Source organism: Setaria viridis, chromosome 2 (assembly GCF_005286985.2).
Source record: "Setaria viridis chromosome 2, Setaria_viridis_v4.0, whole genome shotgun sequence".
Lineage (NCBI taxonomy): Eukaryota > Viridiplantae > Streptophyta > Magnoliopsida > Poales > Poaceae > Setaria > Setaria viridis.
This window is the reverse complement of record NC_048264.2, coordinates 23,007,180-23,021,863: the sequence shown is the minus strand read 5'-3', so window position 1 is coordinate 23,021,863 and position 14,684 is coordinate 23,007,180. Positions and strand designations below refer to the sequence as shown.

The 14,684-nt window shown below is 41.5% G+C and overlaps 2 protein-coding genes across 2 annotated transcripts; one reads left to right on the top strand and one right to left on the bottom strand.

Moving 5' to 3' along the window:
- Positions 1 to 870: 870 nt before the first annotated feature.
- LOC117843547 (alpha-galactosidase) lies at positions 871 to 4,665 on the top strand. The gene is made up of 15 exons (XM_034724174.2): positions 871 to 1,098; positions 1,831 to 1,889; positions 1,971 to 2,027; positions 2,129 to 2,163; positions 2,338 to 2,441; positions 2,596 to 2,671; positions 2,785 to 2,843; positions 2,930 to 2,995; positions 3,083 to 3,166; positions 3,387 to 3,451; positions 3,528 to 3,610; positions 3,667 to 3,757; positions 3,881 to 3,930; positions 4,074 to 4,214; positions 4,317 to 4,665. The coding sequence occupies exons 1-15, from the start codon at positions 953 to 955 to the stop codon at positions 4,401 to 4,403; spliced, it is 1,203 nt and encodes a 400-aa protein (XP_034580065.1). The 5' UTR covers positions 871 to 952; the 3' UTR covers positions 4,404 to 4,665.
- A 3,268-nt stretch (positions 4,666 to 7,933) lies between these two features.
- On the bottom strand, positions 7,934 to 12,988 carry LOC117843543 (uncharacterized). The gene is made up of 8 exons (XM_034724170.2): positions 12,521 to 12,988; positions 11,784 to 12,398; positions 11,065 to 11,230; positions 10,930 to 10,980; positions 10,570 to 10,752; positions 10,332 to 10,437; positions 9,351 to 10,090; positions 7,934 to 8,736 (listed from the first exon to the last, which is right to left on the bottom strand). The coding sequence occupies exons 2-8, from the start codon at positions 12,248 to 12,250 to the stop codon at positions 8,350 to 8,352; spliced, it is 2,100 nt and encodes a 699-aa protein (XP_034580061.1). The 5' UTR covers positions 12,251 to 12,398; positions 12,521 to 12,988; the 3' UTR covers positions 7,934 to 8,349.
- Between the last annotated feature and the right edge of the window lie 1,696 nt (positions 12,989 to 14,684).

Genomic DNA, 14,684 nt, shown 5'->3' with positions numbered 1-14,684 from the left:
GTTGAATCCTTCCTAGCTGATGCAGAGTGAAGAAAAAAGGACACAAAGTGCCAAGCAAATAGGGAAATAGTCTGCACAGGTGGGTCATGCATCTTCTTGAAGTTGTTAGTCCTAGCTCATAACTGTTGCTAATCTCAGAGAGCTTGGTACGTGCGATTATTTGTTGTTCCAAACTTATCAGGTGTTTCCGCGAGTACTATTTGTATGAAATTAAACATATGGGGGATTCAGGCACTAAGAGAACTTTTGGACTTTGTATAGTCCCTACGCTTTGGAAAGACGATGCCATGAAGTTCGTTAGTGCAGGTAATGTAATGAGTATAGCTTAGATTGCGTCCATATCAACTCCATGGTTCATGCCAGATTGATATGAAAATGTTAATGCCAGATTACCTGTCGAACTGATCTTTTCAAACTGAACTTTTTGGGGCACGAGATGAGGCCACGTGGCCGAAGGCACCACCAAGATCATGGAGCACAGTACTGGCGTAGTGGGGTTCGGCAGGCTAGCAAAGCTTGGAATTGAACTGGCCAAGTGGCACAAGCACTGTTGACCCTGGATTGATTATTACTGTATTTTACATTCCAAATTATTTATCCGTGCTAATAAAGCTAGCACTAATCTTAAAGCTACTGGACGAACGTGCGGTTTGATCGATGGCCGTGTAGGCACTCTGCGTCTTCATTTTTCTTCTATTACAATACAAGGTTGATTCCAAATTCATACGCTACAACTCCTTTTGAGCTACACAATAAAGATTTAAATATCAAGAACTTAGTTTATACGCTACACAACCCGTGAGAACCTAAGCTCGTGAAGAACCCTTGTCCTGGTGCTGGCCCATCTCTTACTATATATATACATATCGACATCGAAACTAGCTAGGAGACATTAAAGACCACAGCACTCCCTTGCACCGGCGATGAGCTACCTCCGGCCCACCTCTTTGTCATGGAAGAGAAGACACTCTTTCGAGCTCTCCTCTTCATCTTGCTGTCAACGTCGGTGGCGGCGATCCGGCAGCCGGAGAGGTCGCCGGTGGCGGTGACGAGGAGAGCCGCCCTGGAGAATGGCCTTGGCCGGACTCCACAGATGGGGTAACCAACTGATTTTCTAGCCTTAGTTCTGTGGTGTTACTTTTCAAGTTCTTTTTTTTTTAAAAAAACATGGGCATGCACGTGGCCTTTTCGTGATGAGATTCTTTTGCCTGGATTTCCTGGTTTTCTCTCTGTTTTTTCTCACTGCTTGCTCTGATACTTCCAAAGGCCAGTTTCTTTTTCAGTGTTGTTGGAAAAATTGAAAATTGCGCATACGTTTTTATAGTAAATTTTCCCTTTGTTTACTTCATTCTTGTTCTAAAGCATTTTTTAGATCACCGAGGGGGAAAGCATCGCCACCTGAATTTTCATTGATTAGATGTGGCACAACCACAGTTTACACCAGTATGGCCTCAAAACACCACTGTGAACATAGAAAGTGCTCGGATTTTAGTTATGTACTAGTATTATTTTTGAGCGAGCGCATCTCTGATAGTTCCAAAGGTCTGTTGTTTTCAGTGTTGTTGGAAAAGTCGAAAATTGTGCATACATTTTTTTATAATATTTTTCCCTTGTTTACTTCATTCCTGTTCCAAAGCACTTTTTAGATCACCGAGGGGCAGAGCATCGCCACCTGAATTTTCATTGATTTAGGTGTGGTACAACAACAATTTACACCAGTTTTGCCTCAAAGCGCCAATATGAACAATATAGAAAGTGCTGGAATCTGATTTATGTACTCGTATTATTTTGAGCGAGCGCATCTCTTAACTAAAAATATGACAAATTCAGGTGGAACAGTTGGAATCACTTTGCCTGCAATATAAACGAAGACATAATTCGACAAATCGGTAAGGCTTGCACTCCTCCAACCTTGAATCAGATGCGATTTCACCACAAAATGATGCAAAAATAATGATTTGCATGTGCAGCTGATGCGATGGTGGATAGCGGCCTTGCAAAGCTTGGTTATGACTATATCAACATAGGTAGTCTCTTGAGATTTGTTTTGTAATTTCCTCCCTCTTTTCTTTTATCTGATTCTCAGTTGAAAAAGAAATTTGAGAACTGAATATTTGTGAAACTGCAGATGATTGTTGGGCAGCCTATGATAGGGACTCCCAGGTGTGCATTAATACAGAGAACTATATATGTTGAATAATGAGTAGAAAAAGAAAATCTAACTGTTTAACTTTGATGCTCAGCAAAGTAAAACTAGAAGGATTGACATGACATTTGCTGAAATGGGTAGACTCTGAACGGTCAGTAGAATGAACAGATTTTTTTTTTATTTTACAGGGTAATCTTGTTGCAAATCCATCAACATTCCCATCAGGAATAAAGGTCCTGGCAGATTATGTGCATGGGAAAGGGCTCAAGCTTGGAGTTTATGGTGATGCGGGGTATGCATAACTGAAAACCACAAAGTTGCAGAACAGAAAGAATTAGCTGGCTGAAATAAAAGCTCAATGACAAGAATTCTATACACTGGACTTCCATGCCTCAATTGTAGTTTTGAGTTTTCCTCTCAAAATACATAAACCTTTCTTCTTTCAGGTCGTTCACTTGCAGCAATAAGATGCCTGGTTCGCTTGGATATGAGGAGCAAGACGCAAAAACCTTCGCATCATGGGTATCTTTTGTATCATCTAGATCAAAACATTTTAAACGTGTGAAAACTTTTAAAAAGTGCCTTTGTTTCATGCCTCAACTGATGTTTTTCTTTTTTATTAAAAATAATCAAAGGGAGTTGACTACTTGAAGTATGACAACTGCAACGACCAGGGGTTGAGTCCGCAGCCTAGGTGTGCATCGTAAACCACTAGATTTTAACACTTCCTCCTTATCATGCTATCTTAAAAGATTGAAATTGGCTTGCGACATTATTCAGATATATCAACATGAGCAAAGCACTTCTGAATTCTGGGAGGAACATTTTCTTCTCCCTTTGTGAATGGTAACTGTTACCCTTCTTTTAAGCTGATCGAATTTTGTGTTTGAACTTTGAATTCAGTTGTTCAGTTTTGAAAATGTTATTTTATAGGGGCGTGGATGACCCAGCAACATGGGCAAGTGGTGTAGGGAACAGTTGGAGAACAACCGGTGACATTCAGGACAACTGGGGAAGGTGAACATTGCACCTTTTTTTTCTCTTGAGATCAGTGCATGACACTTTCACAGGCTACAACTATATATGCTGACAGAATATGCCAACTTTTGGTGAAGTTCACAAGGAACTTCTTCTCACTTACCTGACAGATAGGCCAGATTTCATCTGGCAAGCCTTAACATGCCCTACTCGATATTGCCATATGTCTGATGCATCTTCTTACCCTGTCATGTTTCAGCATGACGGCCATTGCCGATGCCAACGACAAGTGGGCATCATATGCAGGGCCTGGTGGATGGAATGGTTAGTCCTTAGGCTCATAGAAGCTTTAGTCTCGCCATTTCTTGAATGCTGAATGAAATGCTTTATATGCTTTCAGACCCAGACATGCTGGAAGTTGGAAACGGGGGGATGACAACAGAGGAGTACCGCTCCCATTTCAGCATATGGGCTCTGGCAAAGGTGAACAGGAGAACTGCTCATTTTCGTAACCATGGCACTGAACCACCGTGATGCAGGCACCTCTTCTGATTGGTTGCGACATTCGCTCGATGAGCAATGATACCAAGGAAATCCTCAGAAATCAAAACGTCATCGCAGTTAACCAAGGTAAAAGGAAACAAGACGGAGATATGAGCCGATATTTCCTCACTTTGCGTACATTCCTTCATTATTTCTTCGATTACTAGATATGAGCCGATATGATACTGAGCTTCATTGTTTCGTGAGCAGATGAGCTTGGGGTGCAAGGGCGCAAAGTGCAACAAGATGGAGACCAAGAGGTAAGTACAAGAAGCTTGGCACTTTGCGCTTTGCATCTTGTTGCACTTTGCGCCCTTGCACCCCAAGCTCATCTGCTCACGAATCAATGAAGCTCGGTATCATGAGTAGCAAACTAGTTTATAATCCATGATCTTGTGATCAGGTCTGGGCTGGGCCATTGAGTGGAGGGAGGGTTGCAGTTGTTCTATGGAACAGAGGGTCTGATGAAGCATCCATCACTGCCAGCTGGAGCAGCATTGGTCTCAATGCATCTACCGTCGTCGATGCTCATAATCTGTGGACAGTAAGCATGCATTTTCTCTGATCACAGACAAGTCATTATATTATTTTTCTTGCAGTTGTTCTCAAGCCTGTCTTGTGTGTGTGTGATTTTGTTTGGTTGCAGGATGAGGTAACATCATCCGTGCAAGGGGAACTGGAGGAGACAGTGGATACACATGCTTGCAAGATGTATGTGTTGACACCAAAGTAGCTAGATCGGAGTCTCAACTCTCAATGTACCGATCAAAATCAACAGATTCAAAAGTACCAAAGAATTGATAAAAGACCGTTACTTGTATGGCTCCATGTGAACTAGGATCAAACAAAGTGAGCACATTGTGGCAAATTATTTTACATCCGAGTAACTGTAAAATGCAATACGCAATTATTTGGAAGTTTATACGATTTAGGGCGGAGCACGTTTTGCCTTAGAAAGCTGTTGAGGCTAACAAGAAGCTTGCCTCTGTTTTGCATATGATTCTTAGGCTAAGACATGATACCTTTGAATGCTATTGAGTCTAAACAAAATGGTACGGCGTGTTAAAGGGAAAATATTGGTGCGGAGGATAACCATGCTTGCCTCAGTGTGGCCAGTGCAAAGGTTCCCTTGGAATGTTGCTACATGTAAAAAACTATAAAAATTATCCAAACACATTCTTGAAGATACTATAAGAAAGATTGTTCTGACGAAGATTTGATCAATGCATTTCTTATACAAGGTTTGATCAATGCATTTCTCATATATATTCCTTGAATACAATTGCTAAATATACTCAAATACCTTTCAGAAATAGTTTGTAAAGTCCAAATATATTTTCCATGCAATGGAATAAATTCATATCCCAGCTTCAACGTCTATGTATGCAGACAGAAGTCCGGATATATGAATATTAAAGAAATCTTGTAAGTGCCAAAATTACCAAGAGTCACTCAGATGTGTGGCCTAATTATAATTGTTGGCCTTCGTTGTTTAAGGTAGCATATTGACGTGGATTTGTGACAAATGAAATAAAGTTTCCATGCAAAAAATAAAATAAAGCTCGTCTGAAAATATGCTGAAGTTGTTCACTGTCAATATGTTCCCAGAGTATGGAACAGTTGTAGTCAATGTGCCTATGTTTATAACACTATGTGGTCGCAAAAAAAAATGTCTATAACACTATGGCCCAATTGGAACAAAGAAAAGTGAGACCAAATTAGAGAGAAATTTCTGTGCAGTGCTTGAATTCATAGGAATTTTATAGGGAACCTAACACAAGATTTCCTGATTTTTTTCAATATTACATTAATTGAAATCCTTCATTTAAACTTCTGTCTGATTCCAGGTCCAAGGGAATCTCAATCCCACGTTTTCCGTTTTGAAAAACAAGTCTTGCAAATAAGCCATCAACAGCCCTATGAACTCATCAACCCTTTCAGATACACAAAGCTTTTAATAATAAGAGCTGTAAGCACCTATCAATTGTGATGATAGAGCTTGCATCAGCGTATGGAGTACCCAAAGTATATTGACCTCTGCCGGCCATGGTGTCCGGCTCCGTGGAATCCCAAACCTGTGAACAGTATCTTGTCTTAATACTGGTGTAAATTCCTAAATATAGCAGGCTCACCTGTTAAAGACCACAGCACTTGCAGCACTGAACATATTTTTCTCTTGCCATGGCGGGGAAGGCACACTTGTGTGTTTTCTTCCTCCTCTTGTTGTCGATGGCGGCGGCCGTGATCAGGCCAGCGAGGCAGTGGCAGCGGTGGCTAGGAGAGCAGCGCTGGAGAATAGCCTTGGCCGGACTCCCCAGATGGGGTAACTGCTGGTCTTACAGTTTGTTGTAACTTGTAAGGTGTTAGTTTTCAGTTCTCAGCCTTTGGTCCTTGGTAATGAGATTTTGGTTTTCATCTCGGTGGCCTAGTTTTCTGACAATTTTCCGTTTTCATGACTTCATCCTATTTCCATTGATTACTTTTAACAAAATTCAGGTGGAATAGTTGGAACCACTTCCACTGCAAAATAAACGGAGATAATTCGACAAATAGGTAAGACTACTACACCTACGCTGCTGCCTCAAAATCAGTTACGGTCCTCCATCCCGCAAAGAGTGTCCCTTTAGATTTGTTTTAAGTCAAACTGTTTTAAGTTTTGGCGACAAGTTAAAGATGAACTAACATTCTAGAGGGGGTAATCTAGCTTTCTGTATTTTCACAGGGCAATTCTTCAACAACCTATCAGGAGTACCAGCCTTGGCAGACTCTGTGCATGGAACCTCAAGCTAGGGATCTATGGTGATGAAGGGTATTCATTCTTAACACAACAAAAAACACAGTTAAATGGATGCCATGCTTTAAATTATTGTTTTCTTTCTCAAATCTCACCAACCTTTCTCCTTCCAGGTCGCAAACTTGCAGCAAATTGATGTCTGGTTCGCTTGGGTATGAAGATCAAGACACAAAAAACTTCGCATCCTGGGTACCTGTAGTCTCAGAACAAAACTTCAAACACATCAAGCCACTTTCTTTCCTGCTTCCAAACTGAATTATGATTTTGACCATTTGATGATTCAAAGGGACTCGACTACTTAAAATACAACAACTGCAACAACCAGGATCTTGGTTCTTGAGAGACTGAAATTTTCTCATGATAAAATGTAGATATATGAGCAAAACACTTTTGAATTCTGGGAGGAATATTTTCTTCTCCCTCTGTGAATGGTAACCGTTACATCTTTAGAATGACTCAAATATGATTTGGATTCAATCATTCTGTTTTAAAAATGACATTATTGGGTAGGGGAGTGGATGAACCAGCAACATGGGCAGCTGGTGTAGGAAACAGTTAGAGAACTACAGGTGACATCAAGGACACTTGGGCAAGGTGAAGTTTCACATCCTGACAGGCTTCAACAGCCCTGATATTGGGCACAGTTTATAACTTTATATGGAATTTGACATGATTAGTCCTCATTGTCTTATCAATGAGAAAATTTCAGTATGACAGCTATTGCCGACAAAAATGACAAGCAGGCATCATATGGTGGATGGAATGATAGGTCCTTCAGGCCTGTAAACGCTTCCAGCAAACAGCATGATTTCTTCCAGCAAATAGCATGATTTCCATTACTGCCAGCTGGAGCAGCATTGGTCTTAATGCATCAACTGTCACTGATGCTCATGATCTGTGGACAGTAAGAATGCATTTTCTCTATCATAGACAAATCCTACCATAACACTCCTTCCGTTCATTTTTTATGAGGCACAGTTTGACTATGCAAATTCATGCTTCAACTAACAACTAATCAATAATATGCGAGTTATGTGCTATAATTGATACCATGGGATTCGCATTTCAATGCACTTGCCAGTGATTATGACTTTGTAACTATTAATGAAATATTATAGGAGAAACTTACAGTAAAAAATCAATTGATTTTGCACTTAAAAAACAATTTTCTGCAGTCAAACTACACCCCTATAAAAATAAACAAAGGGAGTACATTTTCTCTGAATTTCATATTGCAGCTGTTCTTAAACTTCTGTGTCATATATTTTTTGCATGATGAGGTTATATCATCAGTGCAAGGAGAGACAGTGGATTCTCAAGTTTGCAAGATGTATGTTGTGACACCAAAATAGAATGGATCATCACCACATGTTATATCATAGAACAAATCAATTCAAAAAATCTAAATGCACCACAATGAATTTAAAAAGATTATTGCTTGTGTGACTCAACACGAAAAACACCCAGGATCAAAGAAAGTGAATACATTGTAGCTATTTATTTACCACTAAATAGTAACCTTTTATTTTTTGACATGGTAACAGATAGCTATATCTATATAGCTAGTGTTCAAAATTCATTGTAGTATTCCCACATTATTTGCAAAAAACATCACAGGCTCTTCTACAGAACAAAAAAAAAACATCTTCCTATTTCTAACATCTAGCAATTATTTGCAAGTTACAACTTACATTTGCGCTAAAGTTACAACTGGATGCATCATGATGCAAGATCAGCATCAGAACAATTGTCCAAAAGCATTGCCACACGTACCTACATAAGTTAAGGCATTCCTCGGTGGCTCTTCAGTCTGCCACACCACCAAGACCATATGTACGATTGACTTTTTTGGCATATAGTATCACTGTAAATTGGCATAGCACAATCAAAACCCGGTCCATCCAGCTGGTTGGTACGATCCATCTTTCTTTTCTTCAGCATTCTGATTATTGAGGAGCTGAGTAGTATTCCCCATGTTTGATAACTTGGGAGGTACAGTTCCAGAAGGAGCGGCCTTAAAGCTATCTTGACCAAAGGCAAATGGATCGGCGCTAGAACTCGCATTCGGCTGTCCAAGTGAGCTGGCTTTGTTGCTGTTTGATGCCCGTAGAGTTCGGACTGACCTGGGGTGGGCACTTTTCACAGCTGCTTGAGGTTTTGGATCATCAGGAAATGCGGACCATGGTTTTGGGTCAGGGCTCGGTGTCCCTGGCCTTGAAGTAAATAGGCCTTGCCGAAGCTCTGGAGGAGTTCCTTCAATCTTCTCCCTCGGCTGTAAAAACCAAATAATAATAATAATAATAATAATAATAATAATAATAATAATAATAATAATAATAATAATAATAATATATCAGCATTCTGATACATGTCAAATCAAAAATGATATTCAGGATCTAGGCCACAGCAATGAATCAGTTTAAAAAATGTCAAATAGGAAAACTGGCTAGACTATGGTAAGTTAAACCTAAACCATATAGAGGATTTAGAATTATAGGGAAAGGGGAGGTTGGATGAATATTACGGTATGCATGGGCTAATCCTAACCACTGATCGGAAAAGAATGGAGGGTCAGTATTAGCCCGCCAACTAGCACACCAACTCTATCACTGATTTAGGGATAGGGGTGTTAGGATGACTATTAGGGTATGGATGGGCTAATCCTAACCATTGATAGGAAGGAATGGTGGGTCAGGATTAGCCCACCAACTAGCGCATACCCTTTATCATTAAATCCAAATATTTTGGAGATATGACCGAGCCAGCCAGTTTGAATTATATCCTCAAGATTTCATGTTTTCTCTAGTTAGCCAGACCAAGAACAAGAAATTTGAACCTGGATACAATTAACAAGAGGGGAAATCGGACACATAGCAGTAGTCATACCGGAGTATCAAGGCTTGTGCTGGGTGGGGAGAGTTCAACCTTCGAATTTTCTCTGAACTGCTTAGCTGGTGGAGTAACAGAAGCGGTAGCTAGGGCTTGCTTAAGCTCTTGTATCTCTCGCCTCTGCGAGGAACAAATAGCAGACAACTTATCAAACTTCAATGAAATTTCTTCCTTCTCCAGGTTTGCTATCTTTAATTGTTCCTTCAGTAAAGTAACCTCGGCTTCCAATTGACATTCTTTCAGCTTGCTAAGAATGTTTACATTGCCAGCATTGTTTTGTGAGTTCATTTTGATGTTATCAAAGTCTGCCACAAAGGAGTTGAAGGCGGTAGCTTGTATGCTGCCTTTATTTTCTGTTTTTCCTGCTTTGGTTTTCTCTAGCCCAGACTCTGAGCCATTTGCAGAAAACCTAATTTCAAAATCCCCAGGAGAACTATCAACTGATGCAGACAGAGACTTCCGAGAGGAATTATGAACTGGTGTGTTCTGGTTCTTAGCCTGTGATTGCTTTGAGGTGACTTGGCTAATGGGCTCTTGATCAAAAGCTGGTCCCTTCTCATCAGCAAAAGCGAGCTCTTGAGCATGTTGAGTTGACCAAAATGCACCCATAGGACCCCTGTTCTCCATAGCTTTTGGAGGACCTTGTGGCACCAGGTTGGAAAAATCATTAGGAGAGGTACTCTTTATGTCTTCTCTTGATGATAAAGCAGCACTCCTTTCAGGTGATCTCCTTGTTGCTGCAACAAATAATTTAAGATTTAGGAAAAGGAAAAGTTGAGACTCAGAAAAAAACAAAGTTGAGCAATTAACAAATCAGATGGTTTTTTGTTCACATTAAAATATATATGAGATTTCATGCTACAGCATTTCTTATGCTTCCTGATCTTTATGGAGACAAATCTATTTAAAAGATAACGGCAATCAAGCAGACCACAGTGGATTAATTTCTCCAAAAGGACAAGATGCTAGTAATCAAACCTTCATCAATGGAAGGATGAGATTCAAATGCTGATCCAGATGGGGATCCATCAGGTAAATCCTTTTGCAGCTCCAATGGAAGTAACTCATTAACACGGAACCATACCTATAACAGAACATTAATCAATAACAGAGAAACAGAAGATCTCCTATGTTTCAGTTTCATGCCATACGCACTAATTAAGACTAACCTAATTCATGGAAGTGAAGTGAATGGCCAATCAAGCAAAGACCTTGCCTGTGTAATGTCCGGTCTGGCATCTGGAGAAGAATTAAGCATGTCTTTGATCAGAGTTGTAATGGAAGAACTGTACTTTGGCAATTCTGGGATACGATAATTCCCATTAAGTATCTGAAGCTTTGATTCTCCATCAAATGCTGATTTGAAGTAGCATATTCTATACAAGAGGCATCCAAGAGCCTGTAAAACACCACGAATACCACTGTTTTAAACAATCACACTATTAATAATTAATCAGATAAAATAAAATAATGGCAATTCAATAATATGATAGATAATATTGGGTGCTAAAATTTGGTAGCATTGGACACGTTTGCACAAAACTAGAATGTAATAAAATAGCTGTAGATGGTTTACCCATATATCTACTTTTTCACTGATAACCTCCCTCCTGTACAAGTCCCACATCTGCACTCAGTAAACAAGCATACAGTAGGTATGTATGTGGAACATGCTGATAAAGGGTTCAAAATTGGAATTTTCAATATAAACCTCAGGAGCTCTATATGCAGGAGTGGTGTGCTTCCTTATGTTATCCTCTTCAATGCCCATCTCCTCAGGTTTGTCGAAGCGTTTATGATTTGTGGACACACTACCAAAATCACATAGTTTCCAAGCCCCATCAGGATCAAGAAGAACATTTTCAGCCTTTAGATCCCTGCAAATAAATTACGTTTAATGTAACAGATCTGAAATAAAAGACATCTAGAAGTTTCATATGGGTAAACTAACTATAGTCCTGAATGACATAGACGGCAGGCGACCAAAAAACAGACAGCACTAAAAAAATGTAAAATAAGACATCACACCCCTGGCACAGCAAAATACTTGTATCACTGTCTAGTGTGCAAGCCAGTTATACAACAAAATAAGTTGATCGAACTGCAGCTCAGCACCGTGTTCTACTTGATACAGTCGAATAACATTGGAACACAGATGTCGTTTTATGTTCAAGATACAGTAGGCCAACTGCCATATGACTTTTATGCTAATTTTCACTTGTCTGATAGTTACACCAATGCTGTTCAACAAGCATAAGTTCATGGAAAGACAACCACAAACAAAAGAATAAGCCATGTATGCAAAACTAACTAGTGCTTGCTGGAATATTGAGTAGAGGGACTCCAATATGCAAAACTGACTACTGCTTGCTGAAATATTGAGTAGAGGGGCTCCAATCCAATCCAGAGGCTGGAAAGCAGCTTACTCACCTGTGAGCAAGAGGCGGTGTCTGGCAGTGCATCGCAAAGACGGCATTGCAAACATCCCGGAAGATCAGTGCCACATTCTCCTCATCAAAGTAGCCCGCCCCTCTGCCCTCTAACACAGAAACCAGCGACTTCTCACAGAACTCCATGACCAGCAACGCCTCCCTCGTCCTACCCATGTCAAGTATTGTGTGTGCAATCAGCGTGACCACATTGGGGTGACCCTTGAGCGACCTCATGACTGTGATCTCCTTCCGGACAAGCTCCAACGACTCCTCATCCTGTATAATCACATGCTTGAGCGCATACTGCCTCGCTGGGTTGACCATGTCCCGGGCGGCATAGACGCACGAGAACCCGCCCTCGGCAATGGCCTCCCGGACATGCACCTTGACATTGCCGACATCGACGGTGCGGCCCTCAAGCCCGCCGGGCTGCTCCTTGGGGATGAACTGCTTGAGTCTCCACATGGCTTGTATATGCAAAATCCTAGAGAAACCTTGCAGGGACAGAGTGACCGCTGGGCATGGATTGGGGGTTTAGCTGAACCCTTCAAATTCTTGAGAAAGAAAGTGCAACCGCACCACGGGAAGGTTGATCTTGTGCGATGATAAGGACCTAATCGAATAATGGATGAACGAATCAGATTTGATCGATGTGGAATTGATTGCTTGCCGTCACAGTAAAAAAAAGGAAAGATCCCCCAAGAAAGCAGTTCGTCAGAACAAGTGGTTGCTCACCAACAAACGAGGAGATCGATCCAGGTGCGGCCGGGTGGATCTGCGCTCCACGCCAGACACAAGGTAGCAGCAGAAGGCGGCACCGACACCCCGGCCAAGAAAAGGAAAGGAGGAAGACAACTAGGCCTGGTTGCCGCGTCCCTCGCCGGCGACGACGATGCGGAGCGGGCGGCGGCGGCGGCGGCGGCGGAGAGGAAACAGGGAAGGGAACCCTTCCTCTGGGTTCTTGGTGCGGCGGTCAATTTTGTTGCTTTCTGGTTTCCATCCACCTCTAGATCCACGGCGGCACGGCAGAATACTGGTTTCTCGTTGAAACAAACTGCTCTGGATTACTGACCTGGACTAATCATCATCTAGTCTAAAGAAGTTTCTGTACAACCCCCCGATATTGCAGAAGGGGGTCCTCGGAGATGATCAAAGAAGTCCTTTTGTCGTGAAAGAAAGGATAAGGTCCTGGATAGGCTGCTGAGTGTTGGATGAGGTAGGTCAGACTTTGAGCTTAGATTGGTCAAAACTCGGGTAAGCGTGGAAACATTTTTCCTTAGGCAGTTCCGATCCCAAACCATGGTATCGATAGATAGTATCTATATCTCCACATCTCCACATAAGCAAGATATCATTTTAGACATTACACTTGACAACACATGATTTCTTAATACGGGTCATTAATAAATTCATCGTCCTTCCTCTCAACCAATCATATTTATTCCTCGTCAATTACGAAGACACCATTTTCTCCCAATGCAAAATTTAGCAATATCTTACGCATAGATTCTCGTGTTGACAGTGGATCTTGCATGAGATCCAGTTTCTTACTCCTTCCCTTCTCTCTCATTTAATATAGTGCCACGTAAGCTAAAAGTTATCCGTGGCAATACAATTAATGCTATAGAAACCGTCCTAGTTTGAGGGTTGGGACTGCCTAAGTAGAACAGTATTTTGCATTACACATATTTTTTCAATGTAAGACGCGCGCAAACACGTATCCATATTTACCCCTATGAATACATGTATGCTATGAGTACATTTTGAAAGACAGAGCCGACTGATCTTCAAATTGACGAAGTCACACCATATATATTTTGTATCATCATTGTTATGTCTAAGACCTCCAAGAACAAGTAAGTCCATAATTCTTAAAATGCACATTTATGGTCTCACTAACAAATTTGTCCATGCATTGGTACGGTGAAAACTTTAGACATCATATGTATTTTTCTATTATTAAAAGATGTACATGTTAATTAATAACTTCAGCTTTGCGCTAAAATAATCTGTTTATGCGCAATCTCTCACGTTGGTGCGTGCCTTATCCTTTCCAGTTTTCCTTACCCTCACTTGTTCCACTCTGCATGTATTTCGAAAAACATTTGGTAGAATGATTTTTTATATTTTTCATGGATGGATAAAATATCAAGTGTCCAATGTGTCCTTCTATCTTATTTAGTATAGATAAATGTGTCCATGGTGCTAAACCAAATTTCTAACTCAAATCAAGAAACTAACATTAAAAGCAATTAAATGTAGTTAAGTTTACTATGTTTCTTATGGTAGAACATATTTGCATGGGTTTGAATCGTTCCGACTAGGCTGAGGTCCTGTTTGGATACACCCTCCTAAAGATTAGGAGTCCACTTTTAGGATACTTTTAGGAGTTGTGCATCCAAACATGAGTTCTAAAAGTGCACTCAAAAACTTTAGGAGGGCTATTTTCATTAGGAGGGCCAAGGGGTACTAATGGATCCTATTTCTCCTAAAAGTGGTCCCAAAATCCCCCTTTACCTTGTTGCCCTCGCTCTCTCTCCTCCTGCCCCACCCTCCTTCTCTCTCTCTTTCCACCCGCAAAGCTCTCTCTCCCGCAAGTCTCCTCCCGCCGCCACCATCTCCTCCCGTCGTCCCAATCTCCTCCCGCCGCCACCATCTCCTCCCTCCACCGCCGTCCTCCTCCACCAGGCCCCGTCCGCCCGGCCCTGCAGTCATTCTCCTCCGCCAAGCCCTGTCCGCCCGACCATGCCTCCTCCATCGGATGACGGACCGCGAGGGCCGCCCTCGCCTGCGGATGCGGACGGGCGGCGACGACGATGGTCGGCTCCACGTCCAGTGCATGCGCGGACGCCGGCGGCGGGGTGGGCTTGGCGACCCCGGCGATGGCGTGCGGTTGCGA